The sequence below is a fragment of the Colius striatus genome, chromosome 15, assembly GCF_028858725.1.
Source record: "Colius striatus isolate bColStr4 chromosome 15, bColStr4.1.hap1, whole genome shotgun sequence".
NCBI classification, from domain to species: domain Eukaryota; kingdom Metazoa; phylum Chordata; class Aves; order Coliiformes; family Coliidae; genus Colius; species Colius striatus.
The window spans coordinates 21,860,017-21,882,490 of record NC_084773.1 but is presented as its reverse complement, the minus strand read 5'-3'; the positions used below and the strand labels follow the sequence as shown (position 1 = coordinate 21,882,490).

General features: G+C 50.2%; 1 protein-coding gene across 3 annotated transcripts in view; it reads left to right on the top strand.

The window, feature by feature from the left end:
- RAD18 (RAD18 E3 ubiquitin protein ligase) overlaps nt 1–9,436 on the top strand; it is a 43,114-nt gene extending 33,678 nt beyond the window's left edge. The window contains exons 12-13 of one of the 3 annotated variants that reach the window (XM_062008387.1): nt 3,305–3,367; nt 8,774–9,436. In XM_062008387.1, coding sequence (XP_061864371.1) covers nt 3,305–3,367; nt 8,774–8,873 — 163 coding nt within the window. In that variant the 3' untranslated portion in view covers nt 8,874–9,436. Of the gene's footprint in view, nt 1–3,304; nt 3,368–3,454; nt 3,636–8,770 lie in introns of those variants that run through there. The other 2 variants (XM_062008386.1, XM_062008388.1) reach the window with 2 other exon arrangements.
- The last annotated feature ends 13,038 nt before the right edge of the window (nt 9,437–22,474 follow it).

Genomic DNA, 22,474 nt, shown 5'->3' with positions numbered 1-22,474 from the left:
GTCAGATTTAAGGGTTTGGGGCTTTTTGGTTTTTCCCTGTTTCAATTTGCAAAGGATTCTTTTTCTCTGCATGTGGAAGAAAGGTAAATGATTACTTCAGCTGAAAATCAGGCAATTGTTTAAGAGAGACTGGCTGCAGGGCACTATTGCACTGATCAACTGGCTTGGAACAATGGGTTGTTTAAAGAAATTCTGAAACAAAAGGGTTTTTATCTACAGCTGGAAAAGTCCTGACCTGCAGCCTGGTTTTGTGCAGTTAGGTACATCTGTCCTCAGTCACAACGCAGTCACAGCTGCAGGGCAGTGCTGGGGCTGCTCTGGGGCTGCTCGACAGCCCATGCACATCTCCCCATATTGGCTGGGGTGGAAACTCGTTGGAGGACATTTTGAGCTGGGCTTTAAAATGATTTGGTAGGCATAGCCTGTGAATTCCATGGGCAAATGATGAACTTGCATTATTGTTCCTAGTGAGATGAACTTGCCTTATTGTTCTGAGCCAAGTTTTTTCACTTTTATTGTCTTGCTTATGACAAACATAGCTGGTGATAACGATAATAATGCTGCATTTTTCAAGGCAAGGAAGCACATCCTGTTTAGGCATCAAAACTGTTCTTTTTCTGTTCTAGGGGACTGAAAGCACACAGATAGACCCTTGTCTTCCCTCTGCTTTCATTTGTTTGACCTGTAAGTCGAACATGGGGGTAGGATTTAGAAGCATGATGATACTTCATTCCTTGGGCCTCCAGTTCATGTACCAAAACTAAGTTTTTGATGGGCTTAAAATTTTCAGGGTAATAAAAATGCTGAACTTCAAAACTTTCCCCATCCACCACTGTTTTTCTGACCTGGTTTAGCATGTTTTTCATTTGAACGTTTCATATTGGATTTGGTGCTGAAATAAGAAGTTTAAACAGCTGCCTGTGCCCAGGCTATGGGAAGAGGCAAGCTTGTAACCTAGGAGTGCAGTGGCAGATCCAGCAGACCATTCCATTGCCAAGATGTGTCCCTATTTAGCTGGTGCTTTGAGGAACAAATGGGAAGCTACAGTACGCTCCTCCCTCGTCTGCGTCCCAGGGCTTCCTCCCCTCCGCCCCAGCCAGGGCAGGAGGCTTTGCCTTCGCCTCTTCTGCTCCCTGGGAGCACTGGCATTGGTGGGTGGTGCAGGGATGAAATGTTCTTCCCCATAAGTGTTTTTAATTTCAGGTGCTTTTGTTCTCACGTTAGGACTGCTCTGTTGGGTAGTGTTTATAACTCCACAGATGTATTCAGCAGTTCACGAAAGTTCCTGGGGAATCAGTGAAGAGTTTATAGGACTGCACACAAAACCTGTAAACCTATTTTGTTTCAAAATAGTTTCCTCCATATGGCACCAGTGGTATCTTCTTTCCATTTTACGTTTATGACTATGTGTATGTGTGTGGGGTGTGTGTCCTTTCAAGGTTTCTCTGATCTGGGAGTGTATTTCTCTCTTGAAATCCTCTCTGTGGTTCTGTCATTATTGCCACTGTAACATCTGCTGAATCTTACTTTAAAGGAGAGAACAGGCAACAGGAGGAATAGCCTCAAGTTGCCCCAGGGGGGGTTTAGATTGGAGATGAGGAACCATTTATTCCCTGAAGGAGTTGCCCAGCCCTGTCCCAGGCTGCCCAGAGCCGTGGTGGAGTCCCCATCCCTGGAGGGATCCCAAAGCCATGGAGCTGTGGGGCTGAGGGATGTGATTTAGTGGTGACCGTGGCAGTACTGAGGGAACAGTTGGACTCAATAATCCTAAAGGTCTTTTCCAACCTACACTGTTCAGTGATTCTCTGACTGCTTTGCCATGTTTGAATCTGTCCTGAGAGGATCAGTGTTTTGTTGCTGGTTTCCTTAGTATGAGCTTTGAACAAGCACATCAGCAGCCTGGTATCTGTGTATGAAGTTATGTCTTGGGGGATGCATTTTCACGATTTATGTCTGCTGTCCTCTAACAAACAGAGGATTAGTTTTATTTTAAAACCTTTAAAGTAAATCCAAGAGAACTAGTATCCAGCTGCTGTCCCATGGTTTACGCTACAATCCCTCCACTGTTTGTGTAACTTCGTTTGTGATGTGATTTCTGCAGTAATGTACAGACTGTTGGAGCTGGAGGCATCTTTTGCAAAGATAATTTCCAGAAAACAACATTTTCCAACGTGCTGGTTGATTTCTGGAACCCTGCCATTTGGCATATGCTTGAGAACTTTGCAGTGGTTTTTATCACGGAGCCTGAACGTGCAAGGAGAGTTATTTATCAGTAATTGAACTGAATAACTGAGTGATGCGATCACTGAATTCACATTTCACTGAAATTCAACACAGTTCTTTTATCTGAAATCACTTGGGTAGTTTGGGGTTTGGGGAGAGGCCTGCCAACGCCACAGAATTGTTTAGATTGGAAAAGACCTTTAGGATTACAGAGTCCAGGGGCACTGGGCTCCTCTGGGAGCTGAGGTGAGCCCCTAATTTCCCCAGTGGGACCCTTTCTTCAGCATTGTGAGTGGTGCTCAGCCTCCAGCCTGCTGAGTGCTGTGCAGCTGCAAAAGCTTTAAAAGTACATTTACAATTTAAATATGCCTAAGTGTTTAGAAGGAACAAAATAACCATAAAGACTTCAGGCATTCATATGGTTGCTCTTACAAAAGCAGTCTGGGATAATATTGTGGACTCGGTGCAGCAGCTGAAGGCTTGCTGAGCATTGACAGGAGTTGCTGGGTTCTGTTGTTAGCCAGGCTGGTGATTTATTGCTGTGAAACTCATGAAGTAGGGTGGGTTTTGTTAGTTTCTTTTTTTATTTTGAGTTACCCCTTAAACCCTTTATATTGGAGTTTCTCACCTGTTTGCCCTGTTGTTTTCTAAGTATATAAATACTGACTTAGAAAAGTTTTCCTTCTCATGTTAGAACATAAAAGTATGTGTGAAGATGAAAAACTAAATAATCCTTTCAAGCAGATTAGGAAAAAAAGTTGGGATGCATCTACTTTGATTCAGTCCTCATTCACTTCACTTGGCAGTATCCAAAGCACTGAGATGCCTTTTCTCCCTCTATGTCTAAGAAAAACATCCATTGAAGTTTTGAGTGAATGCTTTAAATTAAGAGATAGCTTTATGAAATCTGTCTTTCGATGCTCAGTTGTATTCTCTTCAGAATATGTGATCAAACCACAGAGCAAACCCACCTGAAGATTGCTGTAACTTGTTGGTTGCCTCATCTGCGTTGCTGCCTTGGCTAAGTAGAGCCCTGCTTTGCTGTAGGTGTTGCTAAAATCTGTTTTATCTTCCCCTTCAGCTCCAGTTCAGACATTCTGAGGGATCTTCAAGAGCCTGAGACATGTTCAGCATCCTCTGACAAGTAAGTAGAATGTATGAGTGGAAATGTCCTTGGGACTGATTTAGGTCAGTAGTTTCCAGTTTGTAGAATCCTTTGTGTTTTCTACAGGAGAAGCAAATGCCTCTGAAAAGTCAGGTTCTTGTAGAATCTCCACAGTAATGGGAGAAACAGTTTGGTCAGTGCTTTTGGATCCTTGGAAAATAATACCTGAGCGCTGCAAGAATCTGCAGGTGACCAGTTGAAAATCATTGTTCTAAGGTACACTTGAGTATGAATATATCTCTTTAAAAAGAAAAGACTGGCTGATTTGCGTGGACAATGAGGACAGCCTGATCTCCTGTTGCATTTAAAGTTGCGTTGCTGTCAGTCTCACCTACATCCCCGTGAAGCTGAACGTGCTGATATTGCAGCACCTGTTTCGAGTTACTTCTGTTGGAAGAGAGAAGAGCCTGTCTTGTTTTTAAAAGCTTAGCATCTTATTTCTTAAAAGCAAACATCCCCTTCTGTTATATAGTGGTAAAGTTTAAAATGTGGGTCTAGCTGTGCAAAGTGCTGTGCAAAGAAATACTCAGGAAATCTTCCAGGGATTCCTGAAGTAACCAAGTGAAGTACATAAAGGTGGAGGGGAAATGCAGGGATTTGTGCAGGTGATGGTGTGCAGTTCCAGTGAAACTTGGAACAGAATAATGTTGGATTAACTGAAAATCTCTGTAGTTATACAAAGGAACAGGAGCAAAGACTGGTGGAGTCTGCGAAATACAGCTTACCCTTGTAGCTGAAACTGACTGGACCTGGGATCTCTCATTTATCTGGGGATAAATGGCAGAGTAGTGGGTAGTTGAGATCTTCTTGTCCCTGGACAAGCAAACCTCATTATTACAAAGGTGCTCTAAGGTATGGGAAGGATCTAACTTACCAGAGGACTAACATTTGCACATTGCTGTAGAAGGTCAAGTACATTTGCTTTGCATTTGTAATACTGGTGGCACCATGCGACCAGGGGATCAAATCCAGGAGTACAAAAACGTTCTCACCCTCATTAAAATTAACATAACCCAGAACTGAATCTGTTTGAACGGCCCTGAAGCAATCATTGCCATGTCCTTCCTGCACAAGGAGGTGTGTGACTGCTTTCAGAGGAGGGCATTCACTTCACCCTGCCTGGCTCCACAAACCAAAGCCCTCAGCCATTCCAAGCAAGTCTTTTTTGCCTGTGTTCTCTGCCTCCCATTCTCTCACTTGAATGCCTGAATCATTGCCTGTTTTTCCTTAGAACCACGCTTATTAGTCTGTGCCACTGGCAAGGTAATTTTTATTGGCAGGGGAGTTGTTTTGAATGCAAGTTCAGAGACAGAGTAACGTTTTAATCCTTCAACTACAAATTGAGTTCCCGAGCCTGAGCAAGCATCTTTGTGCAGGTGACTGTTGACAGGTGAGGCACAAAGATCTGAATCACACGGAATCAGCTCTGTGTCTGAGCAGCTTGGTTGACTTTGCTGGCATATAGGATTGTACAAATGCCCAAGACTTTGCAGGTTCATGGCTTGGTGAGCATTTAGTATTACACTGCCACGGACCCTGCGCTCAGAAATTGCCTCGTTAAATGAAACCTCCAGGCAACAGCTGCTTGTTTAACCCGTTTTTGTGTCTGCAGATGACAGCATCAGCCTGCTTAGTGGTGTTTTGGGGAGAAATGCAAATCTGAGTCATATTTTTGTGAATAGGATTGCCCATTTTGTAACCAGTAGAGATTTTCTCAGTGAATTTTGGTTTTTTCCTCTTTGTACCCTTCACTCTTCAGGAGAGTGAGTCATGTCACAGGGTTCAAAAAAGAACCCCTTGTAAAACTACAGTAAAGTAATATCAGATGGAGCTTGGGAGCTCAGATGGGCTTTGCTCAATGATTAGGCCCTCAGTCATTTTTGGGTGCCTTCATCAATGCTGTACATGCGACGGTGGGAGAGAGGCTGCTGGGTCAGTGGTGAGGATTCCACAGCCTCTGGGTGTTAATGTGCTCACCCATTGCCATCATTGTTTCTTTGCTGAAAACTGAGTGACATGTACAAGCCCAGTAAGGGGAAGTGGAATGTTTACGCTTTGGAATGCTATTACCATTTCTCCTCAGTCTTCTCTTTTCCAGAGGAAACAAAACCAATTGAGGGGTTTTTCCCCACTTGTTTTTCTGTTCTAGCCTCATCTGGAGTAGAAGAAAATCATAGGGGGGGAAAGCAACGTGCCATATGACACAATTCCAGCCAAGCCCTTGCTATAGCTGACTCTCCTGGGGGGCTTTCTGTGGAAAACAAACGCTGTGGTCTGGTCTGTGCCCCTCTGTGTCCTGTCATCCCTGCCCAGCTACTGTACTTCTGCTTCTCAGCATTGTGAGCATCTTGCATCCTCCACAAGTTCCCCATAATACAGTGGAACCCCATTAACCAGCATATTTTTGGCAGTGAACTGTCATGCTGCTTCAGTGGAATGGGTTCCCGTGTTTTCTCAGACATGGTACTGGTTGAGTTTTCTTCTGAACTGGCGTTTCAAGGTGCAAGCTGGTTTGGACTCCACTGGAGTGACCACTGCTCGTCCTGGGCACAGATTCTTTTTGCCCATCTTAAAATGTTATTTACCAAGAATTAGTTATTAGTTTGTTTCTGAAAGGCTCATTAAGTGTGGTGACTAATGCAGTCCATGAGATCTGTGGGGACAGTGGCTGAGGCATCTGGCCGTGCCCTTGGGGCCGGAGTGACCTCTGGGCATCGGGGCTGTTTGTGCCTCGCAGCCCGCTTGGGCTCCACTATTATACAAGCACCTTGTCTAAGTGCTCTCCAAGCTTACATAAGCAGCTATAATTCATGTGAGCCGTCCCAGTTAAGACAAAGGACATAGTATTTGCAGGGTGGGTCTTTAGATTGATTTTAATCTGTTGTTTCTTGGAAGGAATTCTGTGACCAATGTCTTCGCTGCCTTGCTGGTGGTTGCAAAGCTTTGGGTTGCTCACAGTTGTAATTAACTTCCCCAGTTTTTCACCTTCCTTTTTCTTCCAATTTTTTATTTGCATGGAAAATAATTAATTCCTCATTTAAATCAATGTTCTTTTTTCCCAATGTTTGCATTCTGTCTTAAATGCAGCCAAGCAGAGGTAGAAAACGTGAGATACTTGATTACAGACCGAAGTCTGGATATAATAAAAAAGCAGTAGAAAGTGGATCCTGTCGGGTCATCTATGAAGTGGGTGAAATGCTTATAAATAGAGACAGGGTTGTGGAAGTATTTATGGCAGTAAAAATAAAAATCAGTTGTCCTCAAACTCTTGAAAGTGAAATGTAATTATTTTGTTGGCGGGATACGAGACAGAGGCTGCTCTGCAGAGTTTACTTTGCCGTCACAAGCTACAAGGACATTTGGAAGTGCTTTCAGATAATGCTCTTTGGATTTAAATAGGTAATCAAGTGTAGGTTTTTATTTACTGGAGGAGGGAGAATACTGATCCAAGACAGAGCGGTGCTGTGCCAAAGCAAACATGAAGCAGGACAGACAAATGCAACTTTGATTCTGCAGCTTTAGAACACGCTGTATGGGCCTGTGGGGGCTGTGGTGCCTGGGCTCTGCTGTCACTGCCTGCCTGCCCAGCTCCAGCTACTCCTTGGCCAGCCTGGAGAAGTGTGAGGCTGCTGGTTGGGGTGGGAAGAGCAAAGATGATTGATAGATAATGGGCTGCATCGGCCGGGTCGACTGTCCCACCTGGGATCCTTCATTTGTCAGTGGCCAAAGCCATGTGCTCTGGAGAAGGGTTTATGCATCTTACTCTGTCCCCCAAGAGCGTGGGTGCCTCTCCTGCGTCATTCATCAGAGGCTTATAACCACCTAACCACCAAGGTTAATTGTCCTTTGCTCTGTCATACAACTGCTGAGATGGATGGAGGCAGGCAAATTCCTGACCTAGAAGGGAAGATACGGCCCATGGACAAGAGTTGGGTACATGAATACAGCTCCTTTGGATTGGGTTGAAAATAGCTGCTTTAGAGCTCAATTAAAAGGAACAAAAGCATCTGTGTCATGGTGCTCTGGAAACATCTGTGTACCCAAGTGTGAATGCTTCCATCAGTCAGCCTGTGCCTTTCGCAGTGCGTTCCTGTGCTGGAGACTGCACAAAGCCCAGCCTTAGGCTTGCATTGCAGTTAACCAGTGCACAACTGAACTGCAGCAGAGAAAAAAGTCATGCGGAGAAAGATGTTTTGTTAATACCTAATTTCACTAGCTTTTAAAACCTCAGCTGCTGCTGGGTTAGAACAAGTGATCCTGTCTGCTGGCTGAACGCAGGGGTGGAAACAGGGAGCGCAGCGTATGACTGGGAGAGCACGGCCCTCACCATCAGCCGCTGTGCTGATGAGAATCCCACCTGGGAGGTGTGTGGGGTTGAGACTGAGGAGGCTCAGGCAGGGCACTGCACGTGTATCACCTCTTCCTTCTGCGCTCCACAGGTATGTCCCAGGAATGGGCCAGATCCTGTTGGGCGGGGACTCGTGCTGACCTGCCCGGACATGCTTAATGTCTCGGAGCTCTGGGAGCTGTTTCGGTCCTGATGCTGAACTGAGCCCCAACAGACAAGTTATTCCTATTAATCTGTTGGAATATGTCTGCCTCAGTCAACAGAGACACGGACTTGGGCATCGGAGAGTTTTCCGTTGTTATTTTCAGTTACGAATTCCTGATTTAAGCCAAATTGAATAGTCCCTGCAGCACGGGTTCATCCTAGCAAATGGTAAAAAAGAGTGCATTGACAAGGAATGTGTAATTAGTAATAGCTATTGATGGGCCAATGATATCTTTCCTGTCAACACTGTGAAGAATTTGAAGCTGGGGCTGGATGTTGGAAGTGAGCTGCCTGATTTAAATATGGCTAGTTTAACTTTTGTTTTTTCTTTAAAATTAACTCTGTGACTAAAAAGAAAACACTTCTTTAAGTTTCCAGTGGAAAATTCTTTGTCCATAAATGAGAAGAGCCTCTGGCAAAGAGAGCCTGTGGGAAGATGGGAGTCCCGGGCGCTTTCCTTCTTGGGTAACCGCGATGGAACCACTCGCCCTTCCCGCAGTGGCCGTGCTGCTGAGGATGAGGCTGTCTCGGGGCGACCTTCTCTGATCTAGTGTAATCACGGGCTCTTCTCATTTATGGACAAGGAATTTGGAGGGTTGCTGCCACTCCTTCCTGTCCCAACCTGGCCCCTGGGGACATGAGGAGAAGCAGCGGGGCTGCCTGTGCCCGGGGCGCCTGCGGGATGGTCCGTGGGTGCAGTTGTCTTCACACCAGTGGCACGTACACATGTGTCTGCACGCCGCTTACAGCGCCTCAGCACAGCCTCAGCTATTTGCCATGTTTAGAGCATCTTCTAAGCCCTGTTTTCCTTTTCCTATTGTGTTTTTCAGCAGCGGTTTCCTGGGTCTGAGAGTTGACAAAAGAAAGTCGCGTCAGCCCCAAGTGCCAGGTAACAACCAGCTGCTTCCCAAGAGCAAGCGGAAGAGGAACTGATGCTGCGTGAGGCTTGCACCCTGCAGCAGGCCTCGTGCTGAGAAACACATCTTCTCCCAGCTTCCAGTGTATCTGGGTGCTAAATAAAATGCTTTCTGCAGAGATACGAAACTGCCTCACAATAAGCAGAGCGGCGTGCTGACCGCTTGTGGCCGCAGCACTGCGGGACACCGACTGCCAGGTGGGGATGAAGCGGCGTGCAGGGCCAGCTTTGCTGCCACTCACTCCCTCAGAACCTCCCTCTGCCCTCGTGGAAGCTTTGTATTAAAACAGCACTTCTCTTGGGGTTGGGCAGAGGCTGCAGTTAGAAGCCTCGGCAGTGGGACAGGTGCAGGGGGAGCTGAGGATGGGGCAGACTTCAATTGCACAGAAATGGGTTTTTGTCTCTAACTTTACTCATTAGTATGTGTCATTGTTTCAGCTTAAAGGGATTAAGTTTGAAAGAAAATGGGAGCGTAGTTGGACATTAAGTTCCAGCCTTAAATGCTAACATTAAAAAGTCTTACCTGTCCTAGAAGATGGTGGAGTTTTGTGGTGAAATAAAGCAATACACGAAAATTAAAGCAAGCCCGGAGAACAGTGGAGGCTTTTAATAATACAGCTCATGGGCAAAGTACGTGGCATGCCAAAATATGTTCTTGCTGAGCCCTGCAGCTTTGGTCATAGTCTGTCACTGAAAGCTGCAAACACAGCTTCTTCTTAAGATCGAGGGTTGTGTGTCCCTTGCCTTTGGACTACAGCTGTAACTGGGACATGGCATTTTGCTTTCAAAAATCCCCCTCTGCAGGCCATGGTTTTGTCCAGAACTGACTGAATCTGTGCTGAGTGTGAACTGCAGGCAGTCCAGGGAGGTAAGTAGACACAGAGGAAAAATCAGAAGCTGATTTTGTGTGTTTACTAATAGCAAACCTTTTGAAAGAGAGTGATTGTTCTGCTTTTAGTTACAGCAATTAATGTAAGACATTTAAACTCCATGCAGTTTGCCAGAGAGGGGTAAAAATGTTTGTGTGTGCAACGGTCCATGTGTCTGAAATTCCTGTAGGTCAGTTTCCAGCAGCTGCTGAGTATCTCTGGGAGGTTTTTATCCTTGCTGTTTAATGATATCTGACTTAGCACTTCATTTTGTTTGATGTGAGTATGCTGCCCACTGTCAGGTGCAGAAAAGGGCGTCAGAAGCACAGGGGGAAAGGAGGAACTGGGAGGGTGCACTCTGTCCTCACCAGAGGAGCACAGTCCTGAGGGGACAGACAGCACCAAGTACAACTCACAGCCCTCTCAGCCCCGCAAACGCCACGAAAACAAAGCTGGGGTGCCGGGGGAGTGAGAGCTTGGCAGGCACAGGCAGGGCCTTGACAGGGCTTTGGCACTGGCATGGCTGTGATGAGTTTGGGAGCAGAGGTGGCTGGGAGCACACGGTGCTCTGCCGACTGGGAATGCTGCAGCAGCTCTGATGAGTGTGGGAGCAGAGGTGGCTGGGAGCACACAGTGCTCTGCCAGGTGGGAATGCTGCAGCAGCTCTGATGACTTTGGGTGGGAATGGGCCAGGGGTGGGAGCAGATCCCAGCCCCTCTGCTCCCACGCAGCCAGGGACGCCCGGCTGGGCTTTCTGTCCTGCCCCCAACAGCTGCCTGGTGTAATAAAGCACATGGAAATAATCCATCCAGGCTCCTGCTTGCAATAAGCAGAATTTAATTAAGATTTCACTCTGGTTTTACTGTTTTGCCAAAGCTCGTTACTCAGAACACTGCACTGCAATATGCCTTTCCCTGAGAAAACCCCTTAAGTCCAGGCAGCTTTCAGTCACTTGTTGGAACCATAAGATAAAATACAATATCATGTGTAAACTCCAGGATATTAACGTTGATGAGTGAAAGGCTCCACTGTGATGCAACAATCCTGCAAGCACGTTTTACTTTTTTTCCTCTGTGAATTCTCCTGTTTCAGGTGTATGTTGGGATCACAAAGGACCCAGCACTGTTTCTAGGCTCCTGGTGACCCATCTCAAACCATTTTTGCCTTGAGTTAAGGCGTCTGCTCTGCATTCCCAGCTGACCTCTGCTGGTTAGCATAATGCCTCGTGTCTCCTTTTGCAGTCCTTGAGGCACCTCCTGGCAGGGAGGGTCTGGACAACAGCTCGTGAGCCCTGAAAATAGGACCAGAATGTGGTGCCAGCGTTTCTGCTGGACACGGGGCTGCTGTGGCTTGGGGAGGGTTTGGATCGGGTTTGAGCCAGAGCCAGCTGTGGGGCCTTTTGGGGCCGTGGCTTCGGGCACGGGATGCGGCTGCAGTGGCAGCACTGTGCAGGGTCACTGTGGGGACCATGTACTGAGGGGAGTGATGGGGTTGTTCTTTGGGTTTAGTGAGCTGCCAAATACCCCCTTGTTGGTCTGTTTGCTGTTCTGATGCGAAGAGCTGTCGTTCATTTGAGCCTATGGTTTAGTAGCTCACAGCCAGTGTCTGTGCCGTGTGTTTGGCTGGTGGGAACCAGGGCTGGCCACCTGGTACCTTCTGGAAGGTGACCTTCCCGTGTGGCTGTTAGAAAGGGATGTTTTGTGCCTGCTGGAATACAGCTCAGAAAGAGGAAGCCTTGAAGCCCAGCCTCCTTCCCAACCAGCTCCAGAGGTGCCTTTAAAAGAAAGAAAGAAAAAAAGCCTGAAATGTTTCTCAGAGCTTGACCTTTTCCATAACTCCCTGAAGGTTTGGAGCCTAAATGCCAGCCACGATACCAGACAGTGCAGGCAGAAACGCACTTAAACACCCTCCCCCTCCAGCATGTCCCAGCACCCCTCAGCAGATGGGAGTGGTGAGCAGACAGTGAGCCTGGGAGTACTGCCCAGGGAGGGTGTGGAGGCTGCTTCTCAGGAGCTTTCCAAACCCACCTGGACAGGTTCCTGTGCCCCCTGGTTGAAGGGAACCTGCTTTAGCAGGTTGGGCTGGAGGAGCTCTGCAGGGCTCTTCCAGCCCTCACCATTCTGGGATGCTGTGGAATAGGATGTTGCACCATGATCAGCTGCTTGGGCATCAGCTTTTCTACCAAGCTGGGACTTTCTCTTAAGAAATTTAGACAAGAATGAGACAGATGAGCTGAAACCTGCCATCTTTTTAGGGAGAAGACCAAAGCATGTGAGTTGTGGTGGATTCATCCCAAAGGGCGTGTGTTTCACTGCCCGTGTTACCCGCTCTGTCTGTCCCTCTGTGTGCAGCGCGGGGTGAGTGTTGCCGGTGTGAGCACTGACACGGGGCTGCTCTGCTGAGGCGATCCAGCTCCCCAGAGCATTGCAGCGGGGCGTGTAGGTGACTATTTGGGTACCTTCTCATCTCTGCTGCCAGCAGGTTTGCATCGTGTCGCTGTTCACTCACCATTTCCCCCCGTCACACAGGCTGTGTGTGAAGCACAGCTTTATCTGCTGCTGTTTCCGGAGCTCAGCCCAGTTTTGGGTACAGCACAACGCTTTGCTGGTGAGCACATGGTGTTCCACAGAGCAGCTCCTGGGAGCTTGTGTGGCCGTGGCTGAGGCCCCTGCCTGCCAGCCCCTTCTGCTTGGGACAGGAGTTTCTGATTACCAATTTGCCTGGCCTGTTCGGGTGGAAAATTACATCTCGATCCGGTGTTTGAGCTGCGGGATCAATTCAAGTGTCACAGGTCTGTAACTTATGCAGATGAGATCACTTCATTTTTTTGCCTGTAAATACTTCAAATGAGTTTGAAATCTCCCTTTTCAGAGCATCTCTTGATCTCTTGATTTAAGTCATGTTGGAGAAATCTCTGCATCCTTTGTTGTGCCACAGTTTTATCACTGGTCAATTGAAAAGGTGAAGCTTCCAGCGAATGGTATTGTGTCAGTGGCAGCACTGCTAGCAGGAAGAATGCTTTGCACAGAGTTGTGTGAAGGCAGATCCATGAGGAAAGCTGAACTACCATACAGGTGCCCCTCGGGATTGTTTCAAGAAGTGAAATGAAATGTTGAGGCTGCAGGAGGAAAGTGACAGTGAAGGGAATTGCTGGGTAACAGCAGAGGCCTCCAGCTGCAGCACCGTGCCTGCCGTCCTCTGAAAGGAAGCACTTTTCCTCTCTCCTCAGAGGCACATACCAGCACACACGCCCACAGAGGCTCAGAGGAATCTTCTCTAGTTTCTAGAGTGTGAGATTAAATGAGCTCCTAATTGACAATCGACTTGTTAATTTCACCTTCTGATGTCTCCTTGTTGCCAGTGGTGTGTGCTGACTGCAGCTGGGCAGCTGTGCTTCCCCTGCACTCACACACCACTTGTACCAAGCCAAGGCACAGTTCCAGGATTGTGCCCGGGCTGTGGGGTGAAAGCAGAGTGTTGCAGTCGGGCTGTGGGGATGGCAGTGGCTGATGTGCTGCACCGGCCAGCGCCGGCTGCCCTTCGGTGAGCTGCTGGAGGAAAGCTTCTGCTGGTGGGCAGCACCCACCACCCCTCCCAGGGGCTTCCCCACACTGCTGCCCAGGGAGGTGACCTGCAGCCTCCCCACTGCTGTCTCAGGCATTTGGAAAGCCATTGCACATTAGTTACAAATAAATCAGCAATAATCAGCTTCAGTGAAATGAATATGTGTGATTCAGCTGCTGTTGTGAATGGCACCAAATGGAGCAGTCAAGCGTTTCTTGCAGCAGCACTGGAAAGATAAGTCACTAAAAAGCCTCCCAGATGCGGATAACATCAGTGGCTAAAGCAGCAGCTGAACGAGGCGTGTTGGATTCAGGGCAGCTCCTGGTGACTGCAAAGGAAATGACTCGCAAGTAATGGTCAATAATCATAAAACCAAAGACGTTTCCTACACCCATTCTCTGCTCAATGATCATCTTGCTCATGAAACTGTCACCTTGTCCTCAGAAAGATCCCTGCAAATACCTTTCCAGGTTGAGAGGGCCCAGGGCATGGTGACTGCTCCATTGTTGGGCTGGTTGCTGCAGCCACGGGCCTGCCAGGGCTTTGGTGGAGCCCAAAGCCAAACTGTGGCTGCGGCAGGAGCTGCGCCCCGGCTGTCTGTGGGGAGCGGCTGCCACAAAGGAAATGCTTCATTAGCGAATGTGCTCGTAAAGAAGCCACATGGACAGACCAGACAGCCGTGTGTTCAGCTGCGGAGCAGCCGCCTGGCAGCCACTCAGTAGCACTTGGTGGTGGATACACAGCGTGGCGAGCCCATGAAACCATGGCTGAGCTGTTCAGCAGCACCGCGGAGCTGCCGGCAGAGCTGGGCACAGGCACTCACCTGGAAGAGAAGTCTCGCTTTTGCCTGTTGTTTGTGGGAACAGGAGCTTTTATGGCTTTTTGCACCCAGGGGCGGGGAAGGAGGTGTTTGGTTCTGAGTGAGAGGCACAGTGGTGAGGAACTGACGTTCCATCTCAGCAGAGGTGGTTGCTGCTACCAAACCAGGGCTGGGACAGCACAAAGGCTCTGCGTGGGCCATCCTTCCCCAGTGCTCCTCTGCAGCCTTCCCTTTGGGTTTGGTGATTGGAAACCTGAGAAGAGGTTTCTTAAAAATGTTCTTACAATGTCTGATTTGTAGACACTTAACCAACAGCTTTCACAGGCTTTAATGAAGCTTTGGCTTACCAGTGAAATTAGGGAAACGTGTCTGAACTTGTTTATAGACCCAGCGTATCTTTGAGATGGGTTTTGGCTTTGTGGAATAATAATTGATAATGAGAGCTATTGTGTCAATTGTTTGACTATTGAAACTGACTTTCACCCAGTGACCTGTTTTGCCTCTGGCAGCCGCTCAGAGGCTGTCTCTGGCAGGGAGCTGCTTTCTCAGTGCTGTTGTTTCTCAGCCATGGCTGAATACGTGTGGTGGTGTGGAACGTGCTTTTCTTTCAGAAGTTGCTCAACCCCATTTTATTAAGGATGTGATTTGATGGCTGGGAAAAGACACCCAGAAACCAAAGGGCAACATGTGGGCAGGCAGCTGGGCCAGCCAGGCCTGGCTCTTGGAGCACTGCGGGTGCCTGGGGAAGGGCTTTGGGGGGCCCTCCCATCACCAACCCCCTCCCCAGTGCAGTTCCTGCAGGCAGGGTGCAGCCCTGACGAGGTTTTGGAGCTGCAGAAAGGCATGGAAGGAAGGAAGGGTTTGCTGTTGTTGGAAGATAGCCCCCTGCTCCATGCTGCTGACGCCCGTGCACCTGTGGAAGCTGCAGTCATTACAGAGATGTTTAATTTCCCATGAAGACGTGGCATGTTTAACAGGCTGCAGAGAGCCTCTGGAAGGCTGTTTGCTTCTGGTGACTCAGCTCTCCAGAAGAGTCTTGCCAGAATTTGAACCGAGTATCCCATACAAGTCAGGAGAGGATCTCATCAAGGGCCAGTTTCAGGTTTGCTGTTGCAAGTCAGGAGCACGGGGAGGAATTTTTCAGCCGTGTGAGTCAGATTCCCCCTGAGATTCCCGCTTGGGCGGTGAGCAGCATGAACACAGCGTGGAAATGGCAGCTTTCATGGCACCACGAGCCATTCAGTGAGGGAAATCATCTCCCTCGCGCTCTCACACCACGGTGCTGTTGGTTTATGGCCTTTCTGAAGCTGCAGGTTCAGGCTGTGACTCCCATTTTCCAGTGGTCATTTGCTGCATTAGATGAGGGTCACCTCGGGTCTGGACGCTCGGCAGCATCCGCTTGCTAAATGGCTTATTCAGGCTTCGTTAGCCAGTGAGCCCTTTCCCTGCTCCCTGGGGTGTGAAGGGGGCTTTGGGCCCTTTTTCCTCCCATGCCCTGTTCTCCCCAGCACCCCCTGGGCAGGGACCTGGGGGGGGAAAGGTGATTGGGGTATTTTTTCACGTGGAGCTAGCTCAAGTTAATTCCATCAAGGGCAAACTGAGTTACTCTGACTTCTACCAGCAGGCATCTGGCTTATTGTGTTCAGTGGTAAAGTGAGGGGAAAATGAAACTAATCTGACCATTAGGAGTAATTACTGGAAAAATGAACTGGGTGATAATTGCTGCAAAACTGATGGGTGCTTGTGCACATACATCCTGTCCCTGCAGCGCTCCCCAGGCACCGCGCTCCTGACCCGGCAGAGACAGAGAGCTGGAAGAATCAGCCTCGTCCCCTTTTCTCCTTCAACGTGGTGTCAGTGACCCTGTCACACAAATGCAGCTGTGCCTGACTCCTTGCCGGGCACTGCTGGGTACAGTCAGACCCTGGGTGGTACCACACAGCTTCCTCCCAGCAGCGAGGAAGGAGCCAGGTTGAGGCTGGGTGGTGACTTGGAAAGGCATTTGTATGGGGGATGAAGCAGGTCAGCATTCTGTAACATCCTTCATCGGTGATCTGGAGTGGCTGCAGGTCATTCTGTTTCCACTGAAAATAAGCTAAAGAGCCATGCTACCACAGTAATTGGAGCCTTAAGATAATGAAGCAATTACTTGCTGTAGTAGAAGAGAGGCAGAGCAGCTATGACATGTTAAATACAGCCATAAATCAAGCTGGTTTGCTGACAACCTGGTGAGATCTATTGTTTTTCTGTCTCTTACTGTTGAAGTCACCATCTAAGATCTGAAATGGTTTATCTCTGCTGAAGGTATTTTGTAGTCAGTGCACCTGCTGTAGGCATCGTCCCTGGGTCTGATGCCTGGTGCCCCGTTCCTGTCCCAACAGAGTGAGGTGCCCAGGCAGGGCCCGTGGCCACTGGCCAGGCTGTGGTAGCCCTGCCTGTCCCGCGGGGCCAGCTCCAGCCACGGGCGAGTGCTGCAGGAACAGCAAATACCCACGGCAAAGGCTGGTCCCCTGGGTGCCATCAGTGACCCCTCCGGGGCCGTTTGCTGCACATCTCTCAGCAGCCCTAAATCCACAGGCACTGAACAACGTAAGGGAAAAAACAACAGCAGCTCTGGAGACGCAGTGTCCTCCCCACGCTGTCCTGTCCCTCGCTCCCTGGGGCAGCTCCGCTCCTCCGTCACCGAGTCAAGGGGCGACCGCGGAGCACACGGGGACTTCTCAGCGCCTTCTCAGCGACGGGGCTGGGGACGAAAGTCACAGCCAAGAGGAGCAAAGGCAGCACATAAAAGCTGTTGTTGATGGGCTTCCTCCTGCCTGAGCAGAGCAGCGGAGCGGAGCCGGCCCCTGCCCCGGCCAGGGCAGTAAAGGCAGGAGGAAACACAGCTGTGGGTTTGAAGTCAGTCCTCACAAAGTGGGTTACTGCATTCTCTCGTCACCTTTCTACGGGGCTGACTTTGGTATTTGTCCCATCTGATAATCCCTCACAGCCAAGGGCTTGTGCTGGGCCTGACGGCGCAGGGGGCTGCAGGGGACCCTCTGCCCCATCCCTCTGCACATCCAGACCGCCCTCAGCCACCCCCAGGTCAGTGGATCCTGGTGCCGCGGGGCTGGGCAGCTGCTGTGGGGCAGAAGCTGCTGGGAGCCTGTGGGGCTGTGAAGAGATCACGGCCAGAAGGTTTGGGAACAGCGGCTGCTGTCGCCAGAAAATCCCTTCAGGAGGAAATTAGTTTAGTCACGGAGCAGTCCCTCAGGCCAGGGCAGGAGGGCAAAACTTGAAGCAAAATAATCCCAGGCGCAGTACAAATGTACCTACACCCCTGCAGCCGGCCGGGGCCATGGGAAGCCGCAGCGGTGCCGGGGTGGCCGGTGCCGGGACCGGGCTCCTGCTCCCAAAGGCTGCGGCACAGGGGTGTGGAGGAGGGGGGCTGTCTGGTCTTGCTTTGCTTTGTGGGTCACAGGATGTTTCTGTCAGGTTGTTTTTTGTCAGGCAGGAGTGACTTTGGAAGCATCAGGGACTGGCACAGAGTGGCACCCACAGCCCTTACCGCGACCCATCACCTGCCCTGCGAGTGACCTGACTGGGGCTGGACACCCCGAGGAGAAGGGTGAAACACTCCAGCACCAGCTGACTCGTGAGATATCTGCTCTGCGTGCTCAACAGAGCCATGAGGTTATCCTAATACTGCTCTTGGCCCCCAGGAAGGCTGGTGCTTGGGAGGAAATGACCAGGAATCCACCTGCCCCTCAGTGAGCCCAGCGGTGGGGTGTGCTGCAGGTACGGGAGAGCTGCTCTGCCTCAGGTCACACTCCTCACTGTGAGCTCCGGGACAGAGATAACAGAACAGCAGCTGTGGCTTGTAATGCTTTACAGTGTGAACAAGGTGGAAAAGGGTTTAATTTTCTGAGAATTGGTGTAGGAGTTGGTGATTTGGAGATTTTCCATCTCAGCTTGCATCACAGGGGAAGGTGCATTCCCCACGTAATGAAGGCTTTGCCAGGAGGTATTTGCTTCTTTAACTAATGCTGACTTTTCTTTTCCCCCTTTTTCTTGACTTTCCAGCCCTAATGTCTGGTTGAATTTTGTACCTTTTGGACAGTTGAACTCGATGCTTTTAAAGGTCTTTTGTGACCGAAGCAGTTCTGTGCTTGCAGGATTCACAGACAAAAAGGCAATATTTTCTCTGGCAAAAGCACGAAGTTGCACAGAGGTATGGTATAAAAACCAACCAAACTACAACTAGTAAAATGATGAGAGTCTCCCAACAGCTTGACACTGAAGTGTCTTTGTTAAAAACCGTATTGTTTCTGTATTTCCACCACTTGTGTTAGGCCAGCTTGTTACTGCCAGGGTCTGTGCAGGCTTCATTGGTTTTTATGGGCTTTGAGGCCGGAATAGGATGAAGCGAGAAACATTTTAGCAGGAACAGTGTCATTCTGGAGCCACGTCCTGAGCCACAGCCAGGCAGGCTCAGCCCCTGCGAGGAGCTGGAGGAGGTGTGAGCTCTCCTGGAGCTGGAGGTGACGGCACCCGTGGCATTTCTTGGCACCAAACACAAAACTAGTGCATCTCCAGGGGCTCTGGTGGGGCTTCTTCCTGTGGTGCTGCAGTGTGAGTGGTGGGGCTTACAGAAATGGGGGCTGCTCTGACGCCAGGAGATTCAGGCTCTCTTTCAAGACGTCTCCCAAAGCGGAATGAGCGTGGCTGGGGCTTCACCACGGCTGCCTGCAGAGGGCCATGGCAGCAGAGGCCCAGGGGTTACAGTGAGAGCATGGTGTTGAAGGAGGAGGTTTGGATCCTGTGAGCCTTACAGCCACATGGTGTAAGGGGATCTTGGCAGTGAGTTCTTGAGGCGAGTGCAGGTTCCCACATCCACGAAAGGAAAAGGGGAAACACTCTCGATTCTCTTTTTGTGCTGTAAACGCTCTCTACAGCTTGAGACTGCGATATCCCAGTTGTTCCCTCTCTCTGTCTGTGTGCTAACCAGCCTTTCTGGCTGCGTTTTCCCCTCCCAGCACTGCTTTGACCATAGGCTTTCCCACACAAAGCCCCATGCACCAGAAGCACCCCGTTCTGGGGGCAGAGCGCGGAGCACGAGCGGTCGGTGTGCTGCAGCAGGGCTGCTTCAGCGGGCAGCGGCCTCGGCCGCAGTGCTGCCGGGAGGCTGCTGACAACAGTCAGCTGAGGGCGAGTTTTGGGTTTGGTTTGGGGCTGTTCTAACTAACAACAAGAAATACAACGGCCACGAGCACGGGTCGGGCGGCCCAGTGGTGGAAGTGGAGGGATGACATTACCTGCATCCTAAACCGTCCGGGAGCACTGTGTTGTGCCACCACCAATGAGCAAACTCAGTAACACCACGATCGTGGCACGTGTTTGGGACCCCATAACCTTGTGCACCGCTTGTATTTCCATGTTCTGTCTGCACAGACTCGGTTGCCTCAGGCATGGTGTGTCCTACGCTGTTTGCTCTCAGCGTGTTCCTCTGGAAATCACTGCACCGGCTGCATCGCTGCGGAGGAACTTGATACCATCCTTGGGGTTTACTCGAGCCCATTTAAGAAATGCAGGGAAACACTCAGCATTTCCTTTACCCTTAGTTTATTCCCAAGCCTTATCTAAAGCTTTTTCTAGGGAGGTGTGCGCAGGGGACTGCACATCTCGGCATTTCTAGTGAATTTACCAGAGTCCAGGCTCTTGCAGATGGGCAGGGGGTAAAGACTAGGAACAGATTGTGGGATAAAGAGAATTTCCCATGCAGATGCAGCCAGATAAAACACCCTGGCTTTGTAGCTTGCACTGCCTGCTCTGGGCCACAGCCATACACGAGAGTTCACGAGCAACCACAGCTCCATCTGTAAAACAGGGGCCTGGACTTGAAGTTGTGCCAGACCTCTTGTATCATGGGGACCGTAAAGTTGGGATTCAAGATAGCTATTGGAAAAACAGCTATTTCAGAGGCAGCAGTAAACTGAAATGCCATTAAATTTAGCTTTGTGCAGCGTTTGTGCTTTTGATTATTCCAAAGCGTGTATTTTTAAAATACGAATGTTTCCAGCTCCATGGCATCGTTGAACGTTTGAAGCTGGAAGGAGAAAACCCCTTCGTTCTCACAGGACTCTGCTTTCGTGTTTGAAGCGTGGGGCAGCTGCAGCATTGCCTGGGTGAGGCCGGAGGGGCTGCGAGGGGCATCTCCTGCGGGCTGGGGACGGGCACTGGGACAGGGATGTCATCCCAGGCCCCCAGAGTCCTGTTTGCCCTAGTTGGGACATTTTGGTGCAGCAATTCCCTTCCCACTACAGACAAGGGGAGTGGCAACTGAAGCCTTATGGTTGGATCCTTCAACCTGACGGTGACCAGACCCCAGCCGTGACCCTTCAAGGCCCGTGGAGTGGTCTGTGGGGCTCAGCTCCAGCCGAGGGGCACGGGGCTGCTTCCCCACCCTGCTGTGTCCGGGGCCGTCCCAGCACTTCTGTTTAACGCTGCTGTTGTTTGCTCAAATGAACGTTTAGAGGGCAATGAAGTGAACTCTGAGGGCAGGCAGCAGTCACAGGGGGCGTCATTTTGACTGGAATTTGTGCTTTCTGAGAATTGGTGGGAAATTTTCCTTTAATGGAAACTAAAAGAAAATAAGCCAGGAAGGATTAAAAAGAAAAAACCTCTGAGTTTTCTGCTTACTGCATTTTTGCTCCCTGTGCCCCAAGCATGGTTTGAAGGTCACTCTCTGCAGCAGTGCCCATGGTCCATGCACCACACAGGGCTGGGAGCTGCATGGAGCTCAGGGCACTGGGGAGCTCCAGGAAGGTCAGGAAAGGGGACAGTTTCTTTGGCAGCTCCTGGAGGCACCGCAAGGGGGCCTGGACAGGCTCCTGTGCCTCCCCTGCAGGCTTGGGCTCCAGAGGAGGGCTCAACAGTGGGCAGGTTCCATACCGTGTGACAGTGAGCACAGCAGCAGCCCCGAGAGCTCTGCTGGGGCTGGAGCAGCATGAGGGCTGGGCTTGTTTGTTGGTCTAGGAAAGCAGTAATTTCCTCTGAGAGCCTTGCCCTGGCACTCACTAGTTAGCACTGGGACACGGTCAAAGGCTAATGGCCAAGCAGGTGGTGCTGGCATGAGCAGCCCATGGCGGGAGCAGGAGCCTGGGGCTGCTCTGAGGCTTTTGCTTTTCATTGAAGCATCAGTGCCGTGTCAGCCACGAGGTCTCCTGTGAGCCTGGAGACAATGTGCACGTGTCCCAGCGCTGCTCCAAGCCGTTAGCAGTTTGGAGATGAAGTCAGTCCTGCTGGGAGCTGGGCTGGGACATGGCAGCAGGGGGATGATCCTCACAGCCTGGCCAGCCGTGCTGCCGATCCCCAGTGGCTCAGCACCGCGTTGGGATCAGCCCAGACATGGGCAGCAACATGGTACTGAGTTTGCTTTCAACCAAAGAGGTTTCTTTTTCCTGCTCCCCTTCGATGAATCTTTTGGGCTTGCTAAAACAAACATGTTAGTTGCCAAAGTGTGACAGCCAAAAAACAGGGTCCTAGATGAGAAAATACGTGGAAGAGTCGGATGTTGCGTAACTGTTGAGGTCGATGCCAAAGCCCAGTGAACAATTCCTGTCTGCAAGCTGCTCAGGAGGGAAGGGAAACTTTGTGTAGACGAGGATGCTGTCAGTCCTGGGTTCCCTAGGCACGTCTTCATGGCCAAGCAGCAGGGGCACTTTGGCTGTCTTGGTGAGTGTCAAACCAGCTGAAGCTGCACGTGAGGCTCTGAATGAAGCTTGGTCAGTCACAAATATGAGGGAAGTGGCTACTGAGGAGGTCACAGGCTGAGTAGGAGACACGGGAGGAAACTATGGCCGTGGAGAGCTGCCTGTAGTCCAAGGATGGTGGGGCCAGGGGCCTCCCTGCCATGGCCACTGGGTACATGTGCATGAGGCACATGGCAGCACCTGCACCTCTTCCAGTTCAGTCCCCTCTTTGGGTTGGGAGGGGCAACACTGCAGCCCCTGCTCAGGAGAAAGCAGAGACGCTCCCTCTCACTGCTCTCAGTACAGGACTTGGCTGTGCCCCGTGTGACCCACCCTGGCTCCCAAGCAGCTGCAGTGCTCCCGTCCAGTTGCTCCTCTGCGAGGCCAACGTGAGCAACCAGCCTTGGCTGTAGCCAAGTCACTTAAAGTAAAACTAATGAAACCCTTCCGTGACTTAGCCTTTTAAATCCAAAGTTCAGTCCTCAAGGCGTGTGATCCTTCACCTCGGCCGCAGCTCACTGCTCGCCTCAATCAGCGCTGGAGAACCCAGTGCTGGGAACAGTTTGGCATTGGCAAGGGGACAAACAGGATGAATCCTAGGAGAGCTCTTTCACAGCGTAGCGTTTATGATTCAC